This window comes from Trachurus japonicus, chromosome 8, assembly GCF_045865225.1.
Source record: "Trachurus japonicus isolate A0001 chromosome 8, Traja_1.0".
NCBI lineage: Eukaryota > Metazoa > Chordata > Actinopteri > Carangiformes > Carangidae > Trachurus > Trachurus japonicus.
Window position 1 is genome coordinate 2,777,149 of NC_140914.1, and position 26,998 is coordinate 2,804,146.

A 26,998-nucleotide genomic window follows, 5' to 3' on the forward strand; every position below is an offset into this window, starting at 1 on the left:
TTTAGATTTTCTATTTACTGTCTCCTGTCCTGCAGTAGTTCTGTCTGTCCCTGCGTCGCCACGGCAGCGCAGAACGGGAGCAGACAGATCTTAGGCTGTTTACATCCCATAAAACCACAAACTCCATTCAAAGTCTGCCTCTGATTTAAGGGGAACGCACAAAATCAAGATGTAAACAGCCGAACTGAATATTAGAAACTAGATCCCCAGTATGCATTTGAATGGAATTGTCCTTTAAGGCCAGACACTATAGGAAAAAACAGTTTTTTTCATGCACTGATCAATTTAGAGATTTTGGGCTACTTTGCTTCCTTAACGTGTTTTCTTTCAGACTAGTGGAGAGAAATGGTAGAAAATCAACATTAAGGTTTTTATTTTACTTTTCTTCTAAATTCACTAGAAGTTAGTCTGACCCAGGTCATGTCATGTCTCATTGTAAAGCTCTCTCTCTCTCCTGAACACAGATGTCGGCTCCAAAAACTGTCATTTCATTAAAAGTACGATTGACAATACCAATCTCTGTAATTCTACAGTCCAAGTCTTTAAAGGGCGTTTTCTCAGAAAGAGTTTTTCAGACTCAGACTCTGAGCTAGAAATCTCCACTTCAGCAGCACTTCCAGACACCAAACCTTCCACTTTGATCCCTTTCTATATTCTGAAGGTTTTTACAGAGGGGATTGTTGATATATCATTCACAGCCTCATTTATACAACATTTTATTACTACAAACATGGAGACATTAGCTGTTTTTTAGATCTGGTGACAGTATTTCCTCATTTACAGAGTGATAAAAAGAGATATCCACAATCCTCCTCTGTAAAAACTTCTGACTCTAATATGTCAACAAAATAAATCAAGAATTTTCAAAGTAGCTTTATCCATTGTTGAGATTTAGGTTATTGGAAATATATGCAAATTAGCGCATACTTTATTAGATATTGCCTAATTTACACATTTAAACATAAAATTTGACAAAACTTGTAATACAAAAAATAATTATCTTAGTGTAAGTGATAAACTTGTGAAGTTTCATGGTGAAATCTGTTAAATCTTCGACTAAACAGGAAGTGAAGACAGGACTCGAGCTTCATCATCGTCATGTTCTTTATTGATCCTCAGTGTGGACGACGACGAGCTCCACAGACAAACTCAAACAAAACCGTCATCGTCGTCGTCATCGCCGCAGCCGCCACCGCCGCCGTCACCGCGGTAACATGAGACAAACAGCACTGTCGTCACAGTGAACAGTCTGGTCAGCTCAGGTCAAAAGGTCAAAAACACTGGACAGATGTGTGTGTGTGTGTGAGTGTAAACTGGGCAGCAGTCGGCTCAACAACACACCGTCCAAAACAATGAACATCCAACATGAAGAAGAGGAAGAAAAAAAAAAAAAAGTCATGACGACCATTCTGTAACCGTGGTAACAAGGACATCCACCCCAAAAGAAAAAAAACAAACAAAAAAAAACAATCGATACAAAATCGACAAGAGTTAATAATTAACCAATGAGCTCGTCACCTTCTCTGTGTCGCAAAAAACAGGCCACGCCCACTTTTGGGGGTGGCACCAATGAGGCCAGATAAGCCCCTCCCCCTTCACATGAAAAGATGTGAACAGGCCACGCCCTCTTTTGGGGGTGGAGCCAAAAATGGCCAGACAAGCCCCTCCCCCTACACGTGGAAAGATTTGAACAGGCCACGCCCTCTTTTGGGGGTGGGGCAAAAATGGTCAGACAAGCCCCTCCCCCTTCATATGAAAATATTTGAACAGGCCACGCCCTCTTTTGGGGGTGGAGCCAAAAATGGTCAGACAAGCCCCTCCCCCTTCATATGAAAAGATTTGAACAGGCCACGCCCTCTTTTGGGGGTGGGGCCAAAATGGTCAGACAAGCCCTTCTCCCTCTACATGAAAAGATTTGAACAGGCCACGCCCTCTTTTGGGGGTGGGGCCAAAATGGTCAGACAAGCCCCTCCCCCTTCATATGAAAATATTTGAACAGGCCACGCCCTCTTTTGGGGGTGGAGCCAATGAGGCCAGATAAGCCCCTCCCCCTTCATATGAAAAGATTTAAACAGGCCACGCCCTCTTTTGGGGGTGGGGCCAAAATTGTCAGACAAGCCCTTCCCCCTCTACATGAAAATATTTAAACAGGCCACGCCCTCTTTTGGGGGTGGGGCCAAAATTGTCAGACAAGCCCTTCCCCCTCTACATGAAAAGATGTGAACAGGCCACGCCCACTTTTGGGGGTGGAGCCAATGAGGCCAGATAAGCCCCCCCCCCCCCCCCGCCCCCATATGAAAAGATTTGAACAGGCCACGCCCTCTTTTGGGGGTGGAGCCAACGTGGTCAGACATAACTAAGATTTGTAGAAACTAGTTTGTTGTCGTTGATGTCGATGTTTTAAATCACCGTCGTCTTCCTGTGAATTTCAAAATAAAAGCGCCTGCTCAGGGCGGGAACACTGGTGCTAACGTTTAAAAAAACAAAACAAAAAAAATCAAACAGTAGAAGACGAAGCGGTGACCTTTAGTTTTTTTTACCGAGCGGTTTCCTCAGTGTGCGTTCGAGGACGTTAACGAGTAAAACAAATCTCACTCGCTCCGTTCACTAATATAAAAACAAAAACAAAACAAACGCACAAAGAAAAATAACAGTATCGAGTGACACGTCAAAAAATGAAAATAGAAAAAGGTCGTAGCTAAAGCGTCGCAGCTCTAAATCATCTCCGTCGTTAACATTCGAGGTCCCTGCCGATCAGAAGCCGACTGCTCTGTAGCACTAGTAGTTTTTATTAGAATATGTTTCTGCTCTATTTCATCTGTTCAAGCTTCTATATACACATTTAGATTTCTATGTACAGCATCAGTAAGCCCCGCCCACCGCCTCCGTGGCCCCGCCCCCTCCCCGCAGCAGCAGCAGCAGCTTCAGCTTCAGCTTCTCGCTTCTTTTGTGCAACGTTCGTGTCGTTGATCGAACTTTCTGCTCGTCGTCGGGAGGGAAATGAAAAAGGGCTGCTGACAGGAAGCCGGAGAGAGAACGCGACAGTTTTCTCTAGTTTTTTAGTTAGTTTTATTTATAACACTTGGGCTTGGGGGGGGCAAGTTTCTTCCTCCTCGTTGGACCTCAAAAGTATTTCCAAAAAAAAAAAAAGAGACAAAATGGCGACAGACAAAGACGCCGCTTCAGATCGACTCATTAACAAACACACAAACGGAAAAGTGTGACAATAAAGTTAATAATCTTTAGGTCCTGGAGAGAAAAAAACAAAACAGAAATACGATCATAAATGTTGACCTACAGGAAATAATGATAAAAAAAAAAGATTTCTGAAGCATTTTTAGGTCAAATAATAAATCAAATAAATGAGAAAATACTCTTCATTAACAGATAATTGGACTGACGGTCATGTTGACGTACTGGTCAGTAATCCTGACTCCTGTTCAGATATAGTTTTATAATATTACAACAGTGTTTCAATATATTCTCATTCATGTGTTGATACAGCAGCCTGGACTTCTGCGGACAGAGCGCGTAACAACCACAACCACAACCCGCTCTTGTTTGTGTCGTTAAACATTTTTGTACGAACGGTTAAACTACGGTGGGAAAAGAAAAAACATGAACCGAACAGCTGAGTTTCCACAGCTCAGTCGCTCTTCCGTGTCAGCAGCTCAGCGCCGTCTGAACCCGCCGGTCTCGTTTTGTTGCATTTTTTCTTTTTATTGAGTTTCAACGTTTAAAAAAAAAGAAAAAAAAAAAACAGAAGTTGGCGGGATCGAACACGTCTGATCAGCTGATCGGCTCCTCCGACTGCTACAGGGTCCAAAACAAACGAGGAAAAGAAAGAAAAGGAAGTCGTTCCAGCTGTGCGCCGCCTGTAGAGTCCGTCCGCCCCTCCCTCCTCGCTGCTGCTGGCGCTGGTTTCCGTTGGCGACCGCGGCTCCTCACCGACCATCCACCCGCTCCTGCACACAGGGAACAGGAAGTCCTGGTTCAGCTCAGCTTTCATGTTTATATCAAAATTTAAGGTTAGTTTAATATACAAAGTTGCTTCAGCCACTTTAGGAACTCTTATATATTTTGTTCAAAGGGATAGTTCACCCAAAATAGAAATTGCACTCATTATCTCGTCCCCCTCATGTGGACTAAGGTCTGGGAGAAGTGTCAGAGTCCTACGTGGCTTCTCTGAGTTACAGGGGGTCTCGGCGTAGCAGTGCATGTCCATATGACGGTTGCAAATGGATACCAACTGTCTTCGTAACAAAAAGACACACCAAAAAACATCCAGATACCTCCATGCTGCTCGTATGTAATGTCCGTCTTGTATTGAAGCCCCAACATGAGAAATTGTCCTGAAAAAAATTAAATAAGTCTATATTTCAAGCTTGTTTGTAGCAGAAGCTTCTCGAAGCTCCTCTTCCCGGTTTGTCCAAATTTTTTTCAAAGCTTGAAATATAGACTTATTTAATTTTTTTCAGGACAATTTTGCATTTCGGGGCTTCAATACAAGACGGACATTACATACGAGCAGCATGGAGGTATTTGGATGTTTTTTGGTGTGTCTTTTTGTTACGAAGACAGTTGGTATCCATTTGCAACCGTCATATGGACATGCACTGCTACGCCGAGACCCCCTGTGTGTGTTTTATACGTTTGTTTTTCTCTCTTCTTTTTAGTGCTTCCATCAGAATGTATGAAGCATCTGACACATTAATCTCCTTTGAATTAAGTATATGGGTTTGGTTATACCTTATACTTTACTCATCTATAACTTTTATATATTTATCTCGGAGGGGAAATTCATTTGTAACTGCAGCATAAAAGAGAAACAGGACATTGAGTACTAAATAAATATACATATAGTATATCATAAGCTATATAAAATTATACAGAAAATAAAATGCATAACACATAAGACTTTACAGAGCATCTATCTAGAGCTGTTAAAGAGTCTGACTGCTATTGGGATAAAAGACCTTCAGAAATATCTGGAAGGTTTTAAATAACTTCTTTCTTTTATCTTGATTTTCTTTGTCTGTGTCGTTTATTCGTCACCGTTTTCTTTTTTTTCCTTTTTGTTTTATTGATCTTTAATTATTTTTATCTGTACAAGCTCCTTGTATCTGTATAAAGAAAGGTGCTATAAAAATAAAGTTTATTACAGTGAATCCTCCAGTAGCAGCCTGAACTGACCCGTCTTCTATCAGAGACAGACTTTTATTTATTTAATTTAGAACAAATCTTCTATCTATCTATCTATCTATCTATCTATCTATCTATCTATCTATCTATCTATCTATCGATCTATCCATCCATCCATCCATCCATGGGACCCCCTTGAAAATGAGATGCTACATCTCAAGGGGCTATCCTTAAATTCAAATTCTATCTATCTATCTAGTATCTATCTATCTATGCATCCATCTATCTATCTGTCTATCTATCTATCTGTCTATCTGTCTATCTATCTATCTATCTATCTATCTATCTATCTATCTATCTATCCATCCATCTATCCATCTAGCTATCTAGCTATCTATCTAGTATCTATCTATCTGTGAGCTGATTGGTCGGTGGCTCCAGGTGAAGGGTTAGGGGGTGTGTGTGCTGCTCACCTGCAGTAGCTCTCTGAGGGGGGGCTGAGTGTGGTGGTGGAGGGGGTGGGGGGGTCACTCTGAGGCGAAGGGAACCTCTGGAGGGGGGGGCTTCACGGTGACGGGCTGCGAGGTGCGGCGGGGCGGCGACGGCTTGGGCTGAGCCTGCTGCTGCATGGTGTCGTAGTACGTCACGCCGCCGTACGTCACCTGGGCCTGGCCCTGAAACACACACACACACAGTTATCATCAGTCACAGGTTTGTTCTTACATTTTTATTACACTTTTTAAATAAAAAAATCTATGTACACACCAAAGAAACAGAAAAACAAAACTAAAAACCACAAGTCAAATAAATTATACACACATTTACATTTACACAATAGACCGAATCTCCTTGTTGTTTACATTCTACTTCCGGGTAGAAAACCAGCTGTAATTTGAATGAGATCAATAGTAACGAACGAGAGTTTAGCTATATATCATATTTTTCACGCCCTATCACCGTTTAGACAAATCTGAAATGATTGAAGAAACATTACTATTTCTGTGTGTGTGTTTTGTGTTGCTATGTGTTGTATTTATTCAGTTTGGGGGAATCACAGTGTCTAGAAAGCATCAGTGGCTCAGCTGACAGGGACAGCTAACGGTAGCTAAGCTAACGGCGGTAGCTAAGCTAACCGCAGTAGCTAAGCTAACAGCAGGACGTCAGCTGTTAAAACCCTCCCGTTGTGGGACACGACATGAAACTACTCCAGTTAGCTCAGTCATGTTGGAACTCAGATATCCGCTGGAGAAAATATTTTTTCATGGAGCGTTTATTGAGTCACTGAGTTATTAAAGTTAAACAGGTAGCTAACCGTTAGCCCAGCTAATCTATGATAACCATGACTAATTACAAAAATGTGCACACAGAAATAGTAATGTTTGTCCAATCATTGGTTTCATAGACTTTACAAACATCAGATTAGTCTAAACGGCGATATAGTGACATGAAAAAGTAGATAAATATAGAGAAACTCTCGTCCGTCACTATTGTTCGAATGCTGTTTTTCTACCCGGAAGTAGTTGGAAACAACAAGGAGATTCGTCCTATAGAGTTGAAAAGAAAAATAGAGGTTATCGTTTCAAATAATCATACAGAGGTTTTTAATGATTTACAATATCTAGGGCTGCAACTAAACGATTATTTTCATTGCCAATTAATCTGTCGATTATGTAAATGATTAATCGATGAGTTGTTTGGTCAATAAAATGTTAAAAAATGTTGAAAAACCACCAGACGACGTCCTCAAATGTCTTGTTTTGTCCACAAACCAAAGAGAGACTCAGTTTATTGTCATAAAGGAACAAAGAAACCAGAAAGATTCACATTGAAGAAGATTTTTTTTCCCTCTTAAAAATAGTTAACGATTACTTTAATAAACGATTATATTGGATGTTCTCATTCATCCAGGTCATCGTTCTTTTCTGGGCAAATTGAATCGTAGGCAACTGGACTTGGGAAGACGTTTCTCCTCTTATCCAATGGGCTTCATCAGTTCGAGTCTCACTAGTCCGCACTAGTTGGACTTAATTGTTGCAGCTCTTCATAAACGTCTAATGCTTCTATAGCTTTTCTGTTTTTCATACTGTGTAATGTTTGGATGTAGCAGCAGATTTCTGTTTTGAATTCCTGAATTCTTGCTTTTTGAGGACAATATTTGTGTAGATCTACATTATGGGATGTGATGTGTCACAGCATGACGTCAGAGATTGTCATAGGTTCGTTATTGTTATTAAAGCTCCAGTTGGTAAGTTGATGAAAGTGAAAGTAAACTCAAAGCAATACTCAGTAACAGTAACTTTCTAGATTACTGTTACTGAAGGAAGTAGCGCCGTTACTTTATAACATCATATTAAATATTCCCGTCACTGTTGTACTGAGTTAAATCTGGACAGATGAACGCTGGATGAAAGCGGTTTGTACCTGAGGGCTGGGGTACATGGCGGGGTAAGGGAAGGTCATGACGCCCGGCGGAGGGTAGAAAGGCGGCGGCAGCAGCTGCTGTGGTTGCCCCGGCGACAGAGACACAGGCGGGCCTCCGTAGAGGGCGGGGTTAGCGATGGGGCCTCCTGATTGGTGGGGGTGGAGACCTGGAGGAAGAGGAAGAGGAACAGAGATGAAGCCATGATGAGTAAAACAAAGTGGAGCCTCTTTACTACATATTCTACTCCAGTTTCTTTATCAGATTGATTTAACGCTGCCTGTTATTGTTGGGATGCTGCTGCCCAACTCCTGCTGCTCAGGCAAACGGAGCCAAGGCAAATACGTCTGAGGAGTTTACTGCTAAATAACCTGAAGAAATCCTAGCTAACATGCTAATTAGCTTGTTGCTCTTCTTCTCGACCGCATTGCATTGTGGGATACAGGAGTAGAAAGTAGTGTACATCGCTTGTTCTCTCAATTTTGCGGTGCATTGATTCAGATTCAGATTCAGATTCAGAAAACCTTTATTGTCCCCTGCACATAGCAGTGGAATTTTTTCTTAAACGTGTGCATACGTGCACATAAAAGAAACATAAAAAACCCGATTTCAGTGGGTGTGGGTGCGGGTGTTTTGTCTTCCACTACATAGTGGATGAAATTAATTGTGGAGAATTCGAACAACACTACAAAATGTTGAACACACTATATAGTTAGTGCACTACATCTGTGATAAGAGGAGATTTACTACACAGCTACTGACCGGGGTGGGGCAGGTGCATCTCCGGCTGGACCAGCATGCCTTGCGGCGGGATGGGGGCGGGGCCGTCCCCGTGGGCGTAGATTGGTCCCTGGTACGACACTGAGAGACGAGACAGAGGAGGAAGGTTGATGAGATGATACAGAAATGTGTTGAGTCTTAATTTTATACGAGAAACACCACATAGCAAATATAAAAACAAAACAGAAATCCACCGCTACATCCAAACACTACACGGTACGAAAAACAGAAAAGCTGTAAAAACATAAACTTATTAAAACCTTCTGCATGATTATTTTTCTTTTCATTTCAATTGTGTAAATAAACATGTATAGCTCTGGAAAAAATGAAGAGATGATCAGCTCCTCTGGTTTTCACTATTCATAGCTCTGTGTTTGAGTAAAATTAACACTTTTGTTTCATTCTATAACCTATTGACAACATTTCGCCCTAATTGGAAATAAAAAATATTGTCATTTATTTGCAGAAAATGGCAACAGGTCAAAATAACAGAAAAGTTCTGGTGTTTTTAGACCTTACCTTATAATGCAAAGAAAACAAGTTCATGTTCATTTTAAAACAACACAACACTACTTTTTAAACTTAGGAAGAGTTTAGAAATCAACATTGGTGGAATAATCCCAATTTTTAATCACAGCAGTGTTTTTTTATTTTTTTATTTATAATCTTTCTTCCTCATTAAATCTGATTTGGTTCAGGTGATCAGCTGCTTGTGTTGGAGTTCAATAGACACTGGAATCGATGGCTGCCATAGCAACATGTAGAGAAGCTGATTTATTAACAACATTTTGGAGTGGTCTCTTTATTTTTTCCAGAGCTGTATATCTATACAACTAGTTGTATTTTTGTTTTTTGACTATGGTTTTGTCTTTTTGTTTCTTTAGGTGTGTACATACATTTAAAATAAAGATAAGGTGATGCTAATGTAATAAATAAATAATGTGTGAGGAGCTCAACTGGTTAAAAGCTTTTAATGTGAAAAGTTTTATTTTGAAATGTTTAGCCACTTGAGGAAATAAAAGCTGAGCAGGAGCCAGAGGAAGGTGTTGACTGTACCGCCCCCTGCTGGTGAGCAGCACCAACTATAACACACACACACACACACACACTGATGTAGTAGATGAGTGTGTGTGAGAGGAGGTCAGATCACAGCAAACACTTCATTTAATCAATACTTATTGATCACCGATCAGACAAATATCTTTGACGTTTCACTCAAACCTTCATGTTGATCAGTAACTAACTAACTAACCCGTAAAGTGAATCATGGGACAGGAAGCATTTCTAAAAACCAGAATAATGTCAGTCGTCCTCTCTCCTCATGCCGTTACCATGGTTACAGGATGGCGTTTATAAATAAAGCTGCCTTGCCCATCGGGGGTTAAATCTTGTTTTAAACCAGGAGCAGCAGTAAACTGTCGGCAGGTACCAGCTCAACAGCTTCAGACCACTTCCTTTCAGGACACGTGTCACAGTTATGGACTCAAACGTTTGATTGGATAAAGTCTGGAAGGAAGATTGATGATTGTTTGACACTACAATATATATTAATGTAATAACTTTTCATCTCATGATGTAATAACACCATATTTTGTAATAAAATTCTTGAATGCAATATGTAATTTTGTAATAAGTTGTTAAATGATGCATCAGTTATTACAAAATGCAGGTGTTGCACTTTTTTAAGAAGAAAATGTAATAATTTGGTGCATTATCAAACAACTTATTACAAAATGCGGCAAAATGTATTACATATCACGTTGAAGAATTCAAAAAGACAAAATGTGTCGTTATTACATCATGTGGCGCTACAGTGCATATGACTGAAATAAACTATAAACTACTGAATGAATGTTGTTTTGTGTCAGTTTGATGTGATCCATCCATCCATCCATCAATCTATCATTCATACATCCATCTATCAATCAATCAATCCATCCATCCATCAATCAATCCATTCATCAATCTATCTATCCATTCAACCATCCATCCATCCATCCATCCATCCATCCATCCATCCATCAATCAATCAATCTATCTATCCATTCATCCATCCATCCATCAATCCATCCATCCATCCATCCATCCATCCATCCATCCATCAATCTATCCATTCATCCATCAATCCATCCATCCATCCATCCATCCATCTATATGTGTCTCTAGATCTGATTAGATGTTTAGATTATTGGCTATATGCTGTTACTTTTACATACTGTATGATACTGTATGTTGTCTATGTAAATCTCTTGTTATGTTTTGATTGTGTATTTCTGAATTGTATTTTTATTTTTATTGTTACACTGATCGTACCCCAGGAAGAATATTTGATGTAAACTACATCAGCTAATGGGGATCCAAATAAAATAAAATAAAATATCCATCCATCCATCCATCCCTCCCTCTCTCCCTCCCTCCATTCAGGGACCTACTGGGTTCGTAGTAGTGTCCCTCCATCACCCCGAGGTGCATGGGTGGGGCCGGCTCAGGAACGGGTCTCTGCCGTTGGGAGGAGTAGCGCTTCGCCCGGTTGGAGCCCACGTTCATCTCCTCCAGGCTGGAGAACTGAGGCGGCGGCGGCTGAGGGGGGGCGGCGGCTGGGATGTGCATGGTGCTGGGAAGACCTGAGGACAACGACACAACGACACGACACACGACACGAGCAGCATGAGGTCAGCAGGACATACGTACAACACCACAGGACTCACAACACAAACATAGTACAAACAGAACCATGTTCTTCAGGGTTCTTATGGATCCTTAAAAAGTCTTAAAAGGCATTGAATTCATTAATCTAAAAACAAGGCCTTAATTGGCATTAAAATGTCTTAAATCAATTTTTCAAAAGTCTTAAAAATGTTAACACTTGGTAAGTGGTATTTTATGGTTGTAATTAGTCTCAAATCTCAAAATAATTGGTAACATTCCGACATAGAGAAGTTAGTGGCCGATAAATCTCTCACCACCTCCAGCTCCCGAGTCAGTGTTTTTTTTTCGGACTTTTTATGCATTTATTATGAAAGGACAGCTGCGGAAAACTCGTGCGAGTTTGTAGTTTTCACCAAAGTCTGTACTTTTAATGGAAACACACAGAACTCACATTTCTTTTAACGCGCATCATTTCCCAGTTATTTTAATCACTTTGGATGGAAACAAACGAACGAGCAAACGTGTCCTTTTTAGTTTATCGTCTCCTCTCCACAACTATACAGCTGTTAAATGATGTCACTCACTCATAGCCCATTTTAGATAAATCTATGGTTTTGTCTCTATGGTTATTTTGTTATTATTAGTGGTGGTGGAAATGCTGGGCGAGCCGACCAGCGTTTCCTTACTTTCGGTTTCGTGGCGAGTCATGAGAATAACGCAGCCGAATCTCCGTTTATGGTGGGAACTACGACGGTATGTGATCGTCTTCCAACCTCTGACTTTAATTCTTGATGAATGAAAACATGAGTCTGTCTTGCGCCGGTCAAAGAATTTCACGGTGCGGAGGCTCATAAATGTAGTGAAAACACTTCGCTTTAACAAAACTCCTCGTTGTCCCTTTAAGGTGAGACATTACAGGTGAAGAGGATAAAACATATCACCATGAAACTTCCAAAGACAATTATTTTTTGTGTTACAAGTTGTCAAATTGTATGTTTAAATATGTAAATGAGTAGCCTAGAAATCTAGCGGCACCCTAGCAGCAGAAAATCTCTCCGTAGGTGGGTCTAGAAACGAGCCATAGGAACTTTTTGAGTCTCGAACACCGTTGTGTTCACCAATCACGGCGCTCTATCTGTTTAGAGAGTCGTCGGGCGGCTTAACGCCATGACGACATACTTGCAACGGCCAAAAACATGACAAGAAGATGGCTTTGGCAAAGGAATCGTTTGAATCGGTGTTGGCATCAACTTTGAAAGAATTAAACTTCTCATTTTCTTTAAAAGTTGAGCATGTCGACCCGATACACCACCCTAAAATATCTTCTCATCGGATCTACACGAGTCTCATAGGTGCCCCATTTATTTTTTAAGTACCGTAAAATTCGGTGGATAAGTCGCAGTTTTTTTCCCTTTTTTTTTCATCTGAAAAGTTGGGTGTGGGTAATACACCAGTAATACACCAGTGTGACCTATAGACCAAGGTAAATGTCAACCCCTTTTAAAACTGGTATTAAAGCAGAAGTAAGGTGAATGTTTGTGTTAATAAAAGTCTTAAATAGTTATATCTTCCGACAGCAATCACTTCTATAGAGTGTTTGGTCTGAAACACGGGTCTGTCAGTCACTCTGCTCTGCTGTAAGCCGAGGAGAAAACTTTCTTTGTACCTTTATCCAGCCAAGGGATGCGCGTGAATGTGGAGACGTAGGGACGTAGGGACGAGGACGGGGACTGCTAACTCCATCGGCTGACAGGAAGTTAGCCAAAACCACCGGATCGCTTACTTCTGCTTTAACCTGCGTTCTCAGTGATCAGACTGATAGAGCTGGACCACTTCAAGTACGGCAACCTAGGTGCATTGAGGACGGATGGAACGCTAATAACGATATGCACTATGTCGCACTAAATGAGGCGTAATGTAATTACTTGGATGCTACCGCGGATGTTGGCGAAGTTAGTCACTTGGCCCCATAGTAAATATTGGACTCATCTGTCACAAGCCACATCTCTTCTGAACAGTTTGACACGAAAATGGCAATTTTCAGACGGACACATCAGGAGAAAATGAACCGCTAATTACAGTATTTTAATCATTTTCGTCACTGTTAGTTGTGTAAATGTTTAATGTTGTCATAAGAAAATATAAATAGCTCACTTTCGTCTACCTACAACTTTTATAATCCTCACGACCAATCACGATGTGCCACGTCATCGCCAGTCGCGGCCCCCGGACACATCTGGTACCGACACCGGTTGCAGCGGGGACCGTAGCCTCTGCACATGGGGCGCCTGCTCCACCCACTGAGCTAAACGACGCCCCAGGTGACCCGTTTTCAATTTAAAACAATGAATTTTGCCAAAAAGCAACATGTCAGCCGGTTGGTTCTGGTTCTCCTCGCTCCACTCACTTTTTTAAAGCCACTTGAAATGAAATTTAAGACCAACTTCATAATAAACACAAATGCAGAAATTTTTTTAAAAAAAAAACACCACATCAATTACATAGGGTTATAGGGACAATTTTACCCACTTTCCTATGTGATCCAAGGTAAAGTGACTGCTACATGAGCATTGGATTGTGTCTCTTTCCAGCTGTCCTTTCAAAATAAATGCATAAAAAGACCGGAAAAAAAACAAAACACTGACTCGGGAGCTGGTGGCGGTGAGAGATTTAGCGTTGACGGCCGCCACTAACTTCTCTATGTCAGAATGTTACCAATTATTTTGAGATTTGAGACTAATTACAACCATAAAATCCCACTCACCAAGTGTTAACATTTTTAAGACTTTTGAAAAATTGATTTAAGACATTTTAATGCCAATTAAGGCCTTTAAGGTTTTTAGATTAATGAATTCAATTAGCCTGACCATCCAGACTACATCATGAACATGTCTAGTCTGGCAACGACCGGTAGACCTCGGCTCAATCCATTGGGCGGGATGAAGACTGTCTTTCAAACTGCCTCTGCACCAATAGGGTAGCGCTACGACCAATCAGAGCAAAGAGCAGGATGACGTTAGCCTGACAAGCCAATTAAAATGTATGTCGTCATGGCGTTAAGCCGCCCAACGACTCTCTAAACAGATAGAGCGCTGTGATTGGTGAACACAAACGGTGTTCGAGACTCAAAAAGTTCCTATGGCTCGTTTCTAGACCCACCTACGGAGCAAAGAGATTTGCTGCCGCTAGGGGGCAGAGAGATTTCTAGGCTAGAATTCAAAGCCTTTTAAGACGTTTTAAGGACCCGTAAGAACCCTGCACTCACCTCTCATCTCAGAGCGAATGTACGACGTCGGGCTCTGGCTCCAGTTCTGTCCGGCCAGACTGAGCCGAGCGACGTCCTGGTCCAGCTCCGCCAGCGCTGCTCCTCCTCCTCCTCCTCCTCCTCCTCCTGCTGCCGTCTGATTGGCCCCGTCTCCTCCGGCTCCTCCTCCTCCTCCCGTCCAGCCCTTCCCGCCGGGGGAGGGGGAGGGGGCGTTCCCTCCTCCTCCTCCTCCTCCTCCTCCAGCAGCAGAGCTCTCCTCCATAGACGGCTGTTTGCTGCCGAGGTCGGCGGGCCGAGAGCGAGTCCTGCGAGCCAGCGAGTACGACTTCCGCTCCACCGGCCGCTCGGTGGGAGGAGGAGAAGACGCCGCTGCCTCCCGATTGGCCGTCGCCGCGGCAACCGCTGCCACCGCCGCCTGGTGGGAGGAGTCAGAGGAGGAGGAAGCGGCCAATCCGGACGCAGCAGATCTGTCGCCGCCTCGTTGCTCCTGATGATGCTGTCGCCGCGGTGACGCCGACGAATGATACTGATGCTGCTGCTGCGACGATGCTGCCATAGTCGTCGTCGTCGTGGCAACCCCGTAGCCCTGGTCCCGGTCGATGGTGACGTCCTCGACCACCACAGAGGGACCGCCCCTCCCCCCACCGCCGCTGCGCCGGCCGAGCGGCTCCAGCTGAGCTTTGACGCCCGGACGCTCGCGGTCTCTGTGATGCGTCGGCGCCGCGTTGGCCTCGTTGTTCCGGTTGTAGTGATGCTGCTGCTGCTGCTGCTGCTGCTGCTGCTGCATCGAGAGGTGGTGGGACGTTCTGCTGCTGCGGGACGATGACGACGACAGCATCGGCGGCGCTGCTCTGGAGGCGTTGCTGCCGCGCGGCGCCGAGGAGAGAGGGAGGGACGAAGGGGGAGGAGCTCCTCCTCGGTTCAGACCTCCTCCGCTCTGCCAGGACCGGACCGGCCGCTCTCCTCCTCCTCCTCCTCCTCCTCCGTCTCTCCACCGCTTGTCTCTGCTGGGAGACAAACTCTGTCTGCAGGAGACACAACAACAACACACAGAGTCAAACTGGGTCTAGAGGAATGAGAGAGGTTCAAGTCACCGTCCAACAGAGCGTCTACCTTCACACATTTGTGTTTCATTTTGTTGTTACTATTAGGGATGGGCATTTCGAATAATTTTCTAACCGAGTAACCTAACCTGGTCCTACCCGGTAACCGATTACTGTGATAAAAATAGAATAACGGCATGTCCGACGGACAGACACAGCGTCGTCAGACAAAATATCAGGTAGATAATAAGAGTAGATAAGATAATAGATAATAATAAGAGTAGAAGATGCACGCAAAAAACCCAACAAGAACAGTAAAAAAAAAAGGGGGGCTGTAAATCTAAGAGAGGGAGGTAAAATAAGCTGAAGCCGATATCTTTTTGGTCAAAGTGCATTTGTTTTGTATTTATACTTCAAAATGTTAAAAATCCCTTTACAGTTAAATTAAATCAAAATTTGGATGCTTCCGATGCGGAATGCACAAGCCACGGTTAAGCAAATTTTGAAATGTAAATGATGGTCAAAAGGACGTTACTTACTTGCGACCACAGAACAATTTTAAAATTAGTCCGGAGCCCATTAATGAAAACTGAACAAACGATAGATTCTTGAACAAAAGCGATTAGAAACGTCCAGACGCTGCAGCTGGAGTACGGATGGTGTGAAATTAACTGATCATAGGTGACCTGATATCTGATGTAAACATTGATTACGACGGTAAATGCCCTTTAAAAGGAACACGTCATCGTTTCTCTCTCTTCCTTCTGATGCATCGCGTTCTGTAGGTTTGTATTTTCAGCTGTGAAGCATCAGTTTGAGCTGATAAACCTCAGTAACTAGTCTAGTTTCCTGTTTCCCGTCTGTCTCACCTGGGCCGGCGCTGTCTGTACTGCCGGTCTCCGTGGCCGCCGCTGCCGCCGCCGTTCCGGATGTCGTAGCCGTAGATGGCGATGAGCTCCTCGCGGCTCTTGGGCGCCTGCTCCTCCTCCCTGAACTTGTCGTGCTCCCAGCGGCCCTCGTCCTTCCACAGCTTCCTGTTCCGGCCTTTAGGTCTGAGGACACACACACGGGGACACGGGCGGCGAGTTTAGAGACGGCTCGTTCTCTCTCAGGTGACGAGTCAGAGGGGAAACAACAGTAACACCGGCCTACGGCTGAAACGGTTAAGAGAGTACCGTACTTTCCGGACTATAAGCCGCTTATATGTCCCAGCTCTCGTCTCTGCACCGTGACACAAACGCGCTCCGTACCCCGTAATCTCTTGTTCATGACGGTTAAGACGACACAAACACACGGCGTAACATCGTATATGTCAGTGATTTTCAACCACTGTGCCGCGGCACACTAGTGTGCCGTGAGCTTTCGCCAGGTGTGCCGTGGAAAATTACCAAATTTACTTAATTGATCCAAACTAGCGATGCACATTTTGATTTTTTTTTTTCAGACCGATAACCGACGCTCATAGGCGGTTATAACCGTTAATGAGTGAGATTCAGCACTCCACTGAGCCGACCGGCCAGTCTCATTTTGTTTGTTTTTTATTTTAATAACACACGCGCGCTGCTCCCGCTGTGCTGCGTCTCATCCACGCCAGAACAGCAGAGCGCTCCTCTGCTCGTCTGTGCAGCTGCAGGTGAGTGACGGGGGAGCCGGCTGAGAGCCCCTCCTTTTTATTTTAGGGGCACCGTCCTTATTCGTATTCACTCGGTTTTCCACACACACACACACACACACACGTAAACATGTGTCTCGTGTGCAGACGCAACGGTCAAATAGCCTATGTATAGACGGACGCGCAACAACTTATTAATCATCATTTAATTATTTTATTTTGAAAATTGACCGGATTCTCTCGCCTTTTCTGTGCCAGACTTCCTGTCTGGTACGACCTGGTCTACCCAGCTTGACGGCGCTCTCGCATGAAGAATAGAACTGAACCGATCTGAAGCGCTGCAGCTGCGCACACTGCGCTCCAGAGCGCGAGATGTGCGACCAGGCAGAGTTGCAGGTTGCACTCAGAGTTTGTTCTGACTTTCTATCACAGGGAGTGCACAACATAAGTTTAAGTCATCTCATGTTTGCTGTGAAATATGGCTGAAGGCACGAGTGGAAGTGTGCACGTGTTGACAAGCTCCCATGAGTTGATTGACAGCTAAAAAAAAAAAGGCTTTGTTGAGCATCTGTGTCTGCAATAGTGACTGTCTGGCAGAGTTGGCTAATAAAATAGGACTTTTTTTTAATGTCAATGAGTGTAGTGGCAGAAGCCTGCACAGTGACCATTACTGAGTCAGAACAAACTTACTACACTGTAAGAGACAAAATTTGTATTATATTTACTGTATTAGGCTGCACTGTGTCATTTTCTAACATTTTTGGTTAGTGGTGTGCCGCGGGATTTTTTTAATGAACAAAGTGTGCCGTGGCTCAAAAAAGGTTGAAAAACACTGGTATATGTTATGTAACGTTATCCACCGCTCCATTTATTGATTTTTAACTGGCTTCGTTGTAAACAGATGCACATGGAGGAGAGGAGCGTAACCAAAACAGACTGTCACAGTTCCTACTGTCTTTCTGTGGAAATATCTCATGTTACAACAGGAAAACCTGTAGCTTATATTCAAGTGCAGCCTAGATATGTATTTTCTTTAAAAGTTTTGCTGGTGCAGCTTATACTCAGGTGGCTCTACTGTATAGTCCGGAAAGTACGGTAATATTTGAATAATTCGATTGCAAAAGAACATACGGCGGCTAGGGGTTGCACAGACTAGTCGACTAATCGACTAGTCGACTTTACTGCTCCACAATGACGTTTTCAGCTTGACGTCGACTAGTCGCTGATCATGTGACAGAGTAGCAACAGCCGAGTGCGCTGAATGAAAAAAATACGAGCGCCGTCAAGCTGGATAGAACAAGGTCGTACCAGACAGGAAGTCGGGCACAGAAAAGGCGAGAGAATCCGGTCAATTTTCAAAATAAAATAAATGATGATTAAGTTTGCTTGTCCGTCTATAAATATTTGTCAGTTGCGTCTGCACACAAGACACACATCCATAGGCTACATACAGCGCTAGAGACAGACCTGTGTGTGGAAAACCGAGTAGCTACAGACAGGTCGATGTTTGACCAGCGTGGAGAGAGAGAGAGCAGGAGAAGCTGCTGCCTGTGAGGCGCTGCGCTTCAGCTTTACGTCACGCACAACAACAACCAACAACAGCAACAACCAACCAGGAAAAACAAAAGCTGTGAGTGAAACTGTGAGTGAGCAGGACTGTGATGGTGACGAGGCCTGTGTGTCGTAGGGGTGGGCAAAAATATCGATATGGCAATATATCGCGATACGTTATACCGCGATACGATATCGATATTCAATATTTAAATATCGATTTTTTTTTTCAAAAAAAAAAAAAAAAATTCTATTTTTTTTTTTTCAAATAATAAATCATGTTTCAGACGTAAATCCAGTACGACTTCCGCACCTCTGCTCCGTGAGGTGTCACTGTACTGCTACCTCAGACAGTGTGTTGTACATGCAAATATGTTGTTGTATCTTGCACTTGTATAAAATGGCATGGATCATTTGAATTACATTGTTTTGACTCAGTTTGTCCCATGAATTATCACTATCATCTGATGTACATACAACTCGGATTTTAAGATGCATAATGCCTTTTGCATTTTTCAGTGAACTATGCAGAATATCGCGATATATCGCAAAATTTGGATATCGCAATATCGTATCGTATCGTGACTCAAGTATCGTGATGCGTATCGTATCGTGAGGTCCTTGGCAATACCCACCCCTAGTGTGTCGTTTTCCTCTCTAATTGTTTAATGAACAGTAGCTACATATTATCTTTTGCACTTGTATAGGAGTGTGTGTTACAAACAACAAACTGATTTACAACTTGTTGTTTATAAAGCTGCTGTTCTGTGGACTCATTTCTGTGCGTGAGCTGTCAGTCAGTGAATACAGATTGTTGCAGAGCATTTCCCTCCTCCTGTGATTTTAGTTATGATGGGAAAAATATGAATGACGTCATCAGCAACTAGTCGACGTCGACTTTCATAACATTAGAGTCGACTTTAAAAAATCTGAAGTCGTGCAACCCCTAACGGCAGCGTACAGCGCTTGTGTTTCACGTGGATTATTATTACGATCTGAGAAAAGAGAGCAGATCAGAGGATGTGGGACGGCTTCACACCAACACAGCGCTGCTGCATCAGTGGAACCGAAAGCATCCAGTCAGATTCACGGGCAACGTAACATAATGTAAAAAAAAACATGTGCATTTAATGTGTTCGCTGATCGAGATGAACGTTCAGTGATTAGTTATTTGGTGCGCTCATTTCATTTCATTGGTCTTTTGTTGGATGATTTGGCCTTAAAGTCACAAGAACCAGTGGATCACAGTGGACCAGAAGGAGAAAAAGTTAATGAATTGTATTTAACAACAATTCACACAGTAATTTAGAGAAAAGAGCAGGAATTAAAAGAAAAGCAGCGAGTTAAAGAGCTGATCAGCATCGTACCTCTCCTCCTCCTGGGCGTGTCCTCTGACGTCGTGCTCGAAGAACAGACCTTTCCTGGGGATGTAGGCCGGGTTCTTCCGGTCCTCGTCGTCGTCCAGCTTCTGGCCCGGTTTCCCTCCGGCCTTCGTCTCCGGCTCGTCCGTCGACTCCTGCAGGCGCGTGATTGGACCGTTACATCATGACCAACACCGAGTGACACACTGTTTACAGGGTTCCTACAGGTTCCTTCAGGTTAAATTCAAGTCTTTTTAAGACCTTTTTAAGACCATTTATATAAAAATGTAATACCTATTTCACCGCCCTACCGGCAAAGAAAAGTGAAATCCTCGAATTTCAGAGCGTTTACTGTAAATTAACTGTATCATCCCACTATTTTTCTGCTCTTTGTGCTCTGCTAGGGATGTAACAATATCAAAATCTCACAATATTACAATACCTCAATAACAAGCCCATGATATTTATTACAGTATCATAAGGCATCATGATATCAAAATCTCACTGTGTGATAATACCATATAAGCTCCACAGTACAAGATTTATTCCACTATCCATAAGTCAACAAGAAGAACATTGATCAAAAATAATCGTGGTTGACAAATGAAACTTTTGACAAAAAATGCAATATGGAGAAGTTAAATACAGCACAGCTTTTAAGACCCAGAAATCAAAATTCAAGACTTTTTCAAGTCTTTTTAAGGTATTATTTCCAAATTCATAAATTCAATGCTTTTAAGACTTTTTAAGACCTCGCGGGAACCCTGTGTTTATCTATAGAGCTGCTACAGTTCATCAATTCATCAAACAATAATCGATTATTACATTAATCTAATAATCAGTTTGAGTAGTTTTTTTTAAAGGGAAAAAGTCCAAATTCTCTGATTCCAGCTTCTTCAATGTGAATATTTCTGGTTTCTTTGTTCCTTTATGACAATAAACTGAGTCTCTCTTTGGTTTGTGGACAAAATGAGACATTTGAGGACGTTTGAGAAACACTGATTTTTCAACGTTTTTTTTTTACATTTTATTGATCAAACAACTAATTAAATAGGCTAATTGTTTAAATAACCAGTAGATTAATCGATAATAAAAAATAGTCGTTAGTTGCAGACCTGTTTATCTGATGAATGTTTTAATCCATACGAAGCAGCTGCTGAGCTGAAGGGAGGTTTAGTTCAGAGTAGGGGTGCACCGAATGGCAATTTTTTGGCCGAAGCTGAATACCAAATAAAATCAAAACGCTTGGCCGAATAACCGAATAATACCGAATACCGAAAGTGGTTTTAAACTTTTTCTTTTTTTAAATAGGGCCTATTGGATAAATACATTTTTTTTAGACATTAATATAGGACCAGTTATTAACCCTGATTAATAATTAAATGTTTGAAATATTCAAGTCAAAATTGGCAAAAAAGTAGTAACTCTAGCTTTTCTTTTCGTGTTTTGTTCTCTCTTATCACAATTCATCTCAATTCGTTTACTTGTTGTACTGCTGTGTTGCTGTGTCATGTCTTTATGTTTGTCACTTGTATTGCCCAAATAAAAAAATCTAAAAAAGGTTAAAAAAAACAAAAAACAGGTGTATTTTCTTTCCTTCGCCATCGTCGACTAAATAAAATACGTTTGACAAAATCTTTTTTTTAAGAAAGTGACGTGTTGAGGAATCTTTAAGTAAGTAACTAAGTAAGTAAAATTTTATCTTTATAGACCCCATCATAGTACGCGTACACAGAGTGCTTCAAAGAAACATTCAATCAGCAATAACATTGTGTTGATTGAACTATTGCATTATTATACATCACTCAGTACGTTTACATGACACTTGAAAAAAACGAATTATTGCCTTAATCCGACTATAACTGGACAACTGAAGTGCATGTAAACACCTTAGTCCGACTGAAATCGGAGTTGAGAACTCCCGATTAAGACACCCAGATAATGCGATTGGAATTCGATTTTCTCCGTCATGTATACGCCTTAGTCGGAGTAGAACTGGACAATGCATGTGCGCTGCTCCACAACCGTAGAGACGGCACAAAGTTGAGAATTTATTATTAAGCTTACTACGTTGTTTATATTCAGTTTTTTACGAGGTGACAGAAAAGTCAACAGGACAGGGGGCGTATTAACCCGCTGAAACAACAGGTGACGCCGCATGAGGGGGCGATGAACCCGTCAGTTATTACATTTTCTTAGTTGCATGTAAACTGAGACAAGGACAGAAGTCCGAATAGACGCCAAAATCAAATTTTGAGCCTAGCTCGATTAAGCTCTGCATGTAAACGTACTAAGTAAAACACATAGGAACTTTTGCACAAGGCGTAGGTTTCATGCATAAATAAAATGTGGGAGCAGTCAGGTGGTATTGCAAGGCCACAGACGGTTTAGATTTGTACAAAGGTAAATTAAATCTTTACGATCATCACTCGGTCTCACCTGGCCGTCTCCGCTCTGTCTCTCTCCTGCTAGATTTGCCTTTTCCTCTGGTTTGTTTTCCTCTTTGTCTCCTCCTCTGTCTCCTTCTGCCTCCTCCTCTTCTTCATCCTCCTGCTCCCCCTCTTCCTCTTCCTCCTCCCCCTGCTGCTGCTGCTGCTCTCCATCTCCCTCCCCCTCCCCTCCCAGTGCAGGGCTGTCGGTGGCAGCAGCAGCAGCAGCAGCCGTGGCAGCAGCAGCAGCAGCAGCAGCGGTGGTAGAAGGAGGTTTGGCCTCTGGAGCTGCAGCTGGAGCTTCTTCATCCTCCTCCTCTTCCTCCTCTACTCCCTGAGGAAACAGAACGACAACATTAAACATAAAAACCTCCCGTCCAGTCTGCAGGCTTCCTACACATCTGACATTTCAAAATACCCGACTATTTCCAGACAAAAATTCTAATAATTTTAGATATTTGAGTAAATGGATGTTCATCATGTAAATAAATTATGCAATTTATCGTTTGTTTTCATTATTCTGAATTAGTATGCCATTATGTCACAGAATAGCTTCCAGGAGATCGTAGCTCGGTACAATAGCACACAGGGAGGTCACGATTATAGATTTTTTTGGTACGATTATTGTCACAGAAATAATCACAGTATTATGATTATTATGCATTAATTAACTTCACAACACTATGAATGTGTAAAACCAAATATAGTTAAAATATAACTACCTTACTAATTATAAAATATTTTAAATATCTATTAAAATGTGACCAATTATTAATCCTCCAGGGGAAGTGTTTGAAATATTAAAGTCATTAATTGTCATCGATACCAAATGTTTAAGTTCATTTCAATCTTTAATTCTTTTTAATTACAAATGACACTCTAGCATTTAAATTCCTACTAATTCAAATGGACCAGTATCTGTGCATTTACCTTTACTTTGGCGCTCATCTGCCGATACGGTTCATACATAATCATTTTTTTGGGAAAGTGGCGTTATTTAGGAATCTTTGTGATCAATTAATTGTGGTGTTAAATACTGCGATTAATTGTGAAAACAAGTAATTGTGACATCCCTAATAGCACATACAAAATAATTAAGCTAAATAACTTCAGATGAGACCAAACCCAGTTAAGTATTAAGATAAATATATTTCCATACAATAGTTTCCATCTTCCAGACGGATTAAAGGCCATGATTCGTTTTTTTTCCAACTGAAACAACTAGTTCAAAACATTTAAAAACTTTATTGCCAGAGCCAAAGTTTCCTCTTTAAGGACAATAAAGTTTGTGTGAATCTTCATCTCTTACCTCGGAGTGGGAGCCGTTCTCCTCTGGATCTGCACTGTCGTAGTCGGAGAGAACAGCTGGACACGGAGAGACACGGGGACACGGTCACAACACGAACAAATACTCTACGACGTTTCACAAGCCGAGTATAAAACTGTTTCATACACAAGATTTAAATCAGGGGAGTTAAACTCAATTTAACTCCCACAAACAGCACAACTTGATCTCTGGTGAGTCAGACCAGGAAAGTAACAACATGATAACCTATTAATAAAAACTACTATTAAGATATTTACAGCTAATGAAATATCCTTTTACTAAATATTATGAACAACCTGATAAGAAAATATGTGCTTTGTCAACAATATTAGAGCTGCGACATTTAACCAATTAATCGAACAATAATCGATTATTAAATTAATCATCAACTATTTTGATAATGGAATAATCGGTCCAAATTCTCTGATTGCAGCTTCTTAAATGTGAATATTTCTGGTTTCTTTGTTCCTTTGTGACAATAAACTGAGTCTCTCTTTGGTTTGTGGACAAAACAAGACATTTGAGGACGTCGTCTAATAAAATGTTGAAAAATATCAAACAACTAATATTTTATACGATTAATCGTTTAAATAATTGACAGATTAATCGATAATGAAAATAATGGTTAGATGCAGCCCTAAACAATATCACGCCTCTTCTGTCTTCTATGTCATTTTCACACTCAGACTGGAGGGAAATTTACTATATGGTGTTTTTTCTGTCTGTGTGTGTTTATATTTAATGAGTTGTGTGTTTTACAAGCTGCTATGGATGATAAAGTTCTTACCTTCTCCCACTCCATCTTCACTCTCCTGCAAAGACAGAAACACAAGAGTCAGCTCTGAGCCACAACTCTCCATCCTCTGTATTGTTCAGCAGCAGTGACATCTATTGGTTAAAATGCGTCAATGCCCCAAACCCCCCAAACCCCCCTACACACAGAGAAACACAGCTGACCAGCAGCAGCAGCTCAGAGAAATAACTCCACAACACCAGCAGCTGCTTCCTGCCTCCATGGACCAACAACCTCACTGAAGCTGTGAGATTTAAACTAACACATAATCACCATGAAACCTCCCAAGTTTATAAAAAAATGAGGAATAATGTAAATATCAAGCAGCAGGATTATTATGAAGACTGGTACTGAAAACACTTGGAGATGGTCTCAGTCAGAAAACAAGAGCAGCAATAAAGATATGAAGGTTAATTGTAGGGGAAAGATTCACTGCTTGTTTAACAAACCATAAAAAACACATTGAAATATTTTTATTATTTAAAGGAATAGTTCAACATTTAGTCAGATCTTCCTCTCACCATAACCCCTATAGTCAAAGCAGGCGGAGCAGAGATGTGAGCTCTGCACGGCGCGCAGTTATTTCCAGCTTTCTCTCATCAAACTCATCAAATACACAATCCAACAACTCCAAAAACGCCCTGCACATTCACCACGCTGTGAGATAATCATGAAGCATTAGATGGGTTTACATGGAGACTTTTCTTTTTCCTCTTTCTGGCTGAATTCATTCCAAACGAGTTACCTGTGATATGATATAATGTTAATTCGATCTGGTGTTTACCCGATGCCGCTGCATTAATTCACAACAGATGTTTTACAGCCATGTGTCCGACCCAAACAACCCGGTAGGACGCTTCGGTTCAGGCCAAAATTATATAGAAATGACAATATAAGACAAGTTTGGTCGGGTTAGCAACAAGAATTAATGCTAGTGAGACGTATCGAGTCCGGGCTTCAACACCCGTGAGTCCGATCGGGAGGATTTTAATTTTCAGGCCTATAAAGAACTCAGAAATCAAAACATTTGGAATTGTTTATTCTGACTGTGCTGTATGGCGCATTTTCATTCAGTTTAGACATCTAAACCGATTCTACTTGGAATATAAACACACCTGTTATGAGACAGAGTTGTTTTAGAGGCAAATGCAGCCGGAACTACATTCCAGACACGGCTGCTGGGCGGAGGGATTTCAAAAGCGCACGTTTACTGTAGCTACTTGCATTTACTCAAGAAAGTAGTTCTCAGTATTTGCTTCATGTGTCGTTATGTTACATAATTATTAGGGCTGCCACCAACCAAAGATTTTCTTGGTCCACCAATAGTCGTCATTTAAGGAAATTAGTCAACCGATCATTGCGGATAATAACACAGTGTTTCCCATTAATTAACGAGACTACGGTGGCCCGCAATCATGAAACTTTGGTGGACTATTTGGCGGCAGCCTTGACAATTATACGTTATTATCTCATAGCGTGGTGAATGTGCAGGACACAACTTGTCCACCAGAGCGTTGTGGAGTTGTTGGATTGTGTATTTGATGAGTGTGATGAGGGACAAGGGGACCTGTACCGTTCACCTCCCGTCTCTGCCCCGCCGATCTCAAAACAACATGCACCGATAATTAAAGGCCACGAACCTGCTGCTATGATCCACAAGTTTCCGAACGTCATCTTTGGTCGGTTTGGTGTAATTGTACATTTACGTTTCCATGGTTTTCAGTCGTTGTTGTAGTTGCGGTAAACGCATGGCTTTTATCACAGATGTCAACTTGTGTGATATCCACTGCTAAAAGCTGGTGTGATGATCCATGCGTTTTACAGATTTTCATTGAAATAAAAAAAAAAAATCCATGCATTTACCGCAACTACCGAAACCATGGAAACGTAAACATAAAATTCCACCGGAAGAGCAAAACAGACTTTACGTTTTTTACCGTTCGGAAAAAGGTGGATAGCTGTTATGGCGATGGGGAGAATTTACCAAAAAATGTCGAACTGTCCCTTTAAAGGAAGCAGATTTTCGATTTTCCAGCGCTAACGGTCACATAAGCTAAGTTGAGTAGTTAGTTGGGATTCCTTCTTGAAGCTGCCGCTGAATAAAGGCGGAAGTTGTTTAAATTAGAGGAGTATTAGTCCGCAGCTGGACCAGCTGCACCGAACCGAGCCGAACCGAGCACTCTCCGGCCTAAAGGAAAAGTTCTACCGGGAGGAAACTGTCGGTACCGGGAGCTAAGAGCTAACGTTAGCCACATAGCCACATAGCCACATAGCCGCCGCTGCCGTTACTCACACACTCCGACTCCACGTCGCTCTTCGGCGGCGGCCGGCTCGCCGTCACCTCGGCGGGCTCGGGCTCTCTGCTGCCGCCGGCCGCCGCCGCCGCCCTCGGGGCCTTGGTGCCCGCAGGGGAAGAAGCCGAGCGGCCGCTGTCCGAACCCGAACCCGAACCGGACTCGTCGTCGTCCTCGCTGTCCTGGGACGCGCGCCTCCTCCTACGCCGCCGGTCCGCCATCTTAGGGCTCGAATGGCTGTTGCAAACCGGAAGAAGGCAAGCGAGCAAAGGATTGTGGGAGGTGAAGTTCTTCTTCGTTCGATTTTTGAAAGCCGCGTCCGCCATTTTTGTT

At 42.2% G+C, this 26,998-nt stretch overlaps 1 protein-coding gene across 1 annotated transcript; it reads right to left on the reverse strand.

Annotated features, from left to right (window-relative positions):
- Nucleotides 1-1,086: 1,086 nt before the first annotated feature.
- casc3 (casc3 exon junction complex subunit) lies at nt 1,087-26,899 on the reverse strand. Its single transcript, XM_085783324.1, has 12 exons — nt 26,665-26,899; nt 24,366-24,390; nt 23,561-23,616; nt 22,262-22,585; nt 19,829-19,977; nt 16,168-16,350; nt 14,256-15,280; nt 10,774-10,965; nt 8,324-8,422; nt 7,564-7,730; nt 5,616-5,816; nt 1,087-3,965 (listed from the first exon to the last, which is right to left on the reverse strand). Exons 1-11 carry the CDS (start codon nt 26,884-26,886, stop codon nt 5,670-5,672), a joined length of 2,589 nt encoding a protein of 862 aa, XP_085639450.1. The 5' UTR covers nt 26,887-26,899; the 3' UTR covers nt 1,087-3,965; nt 5,616-5,669.
- Nucleotides 26,900-26,998: the final 99 nt, after the last annotated feature.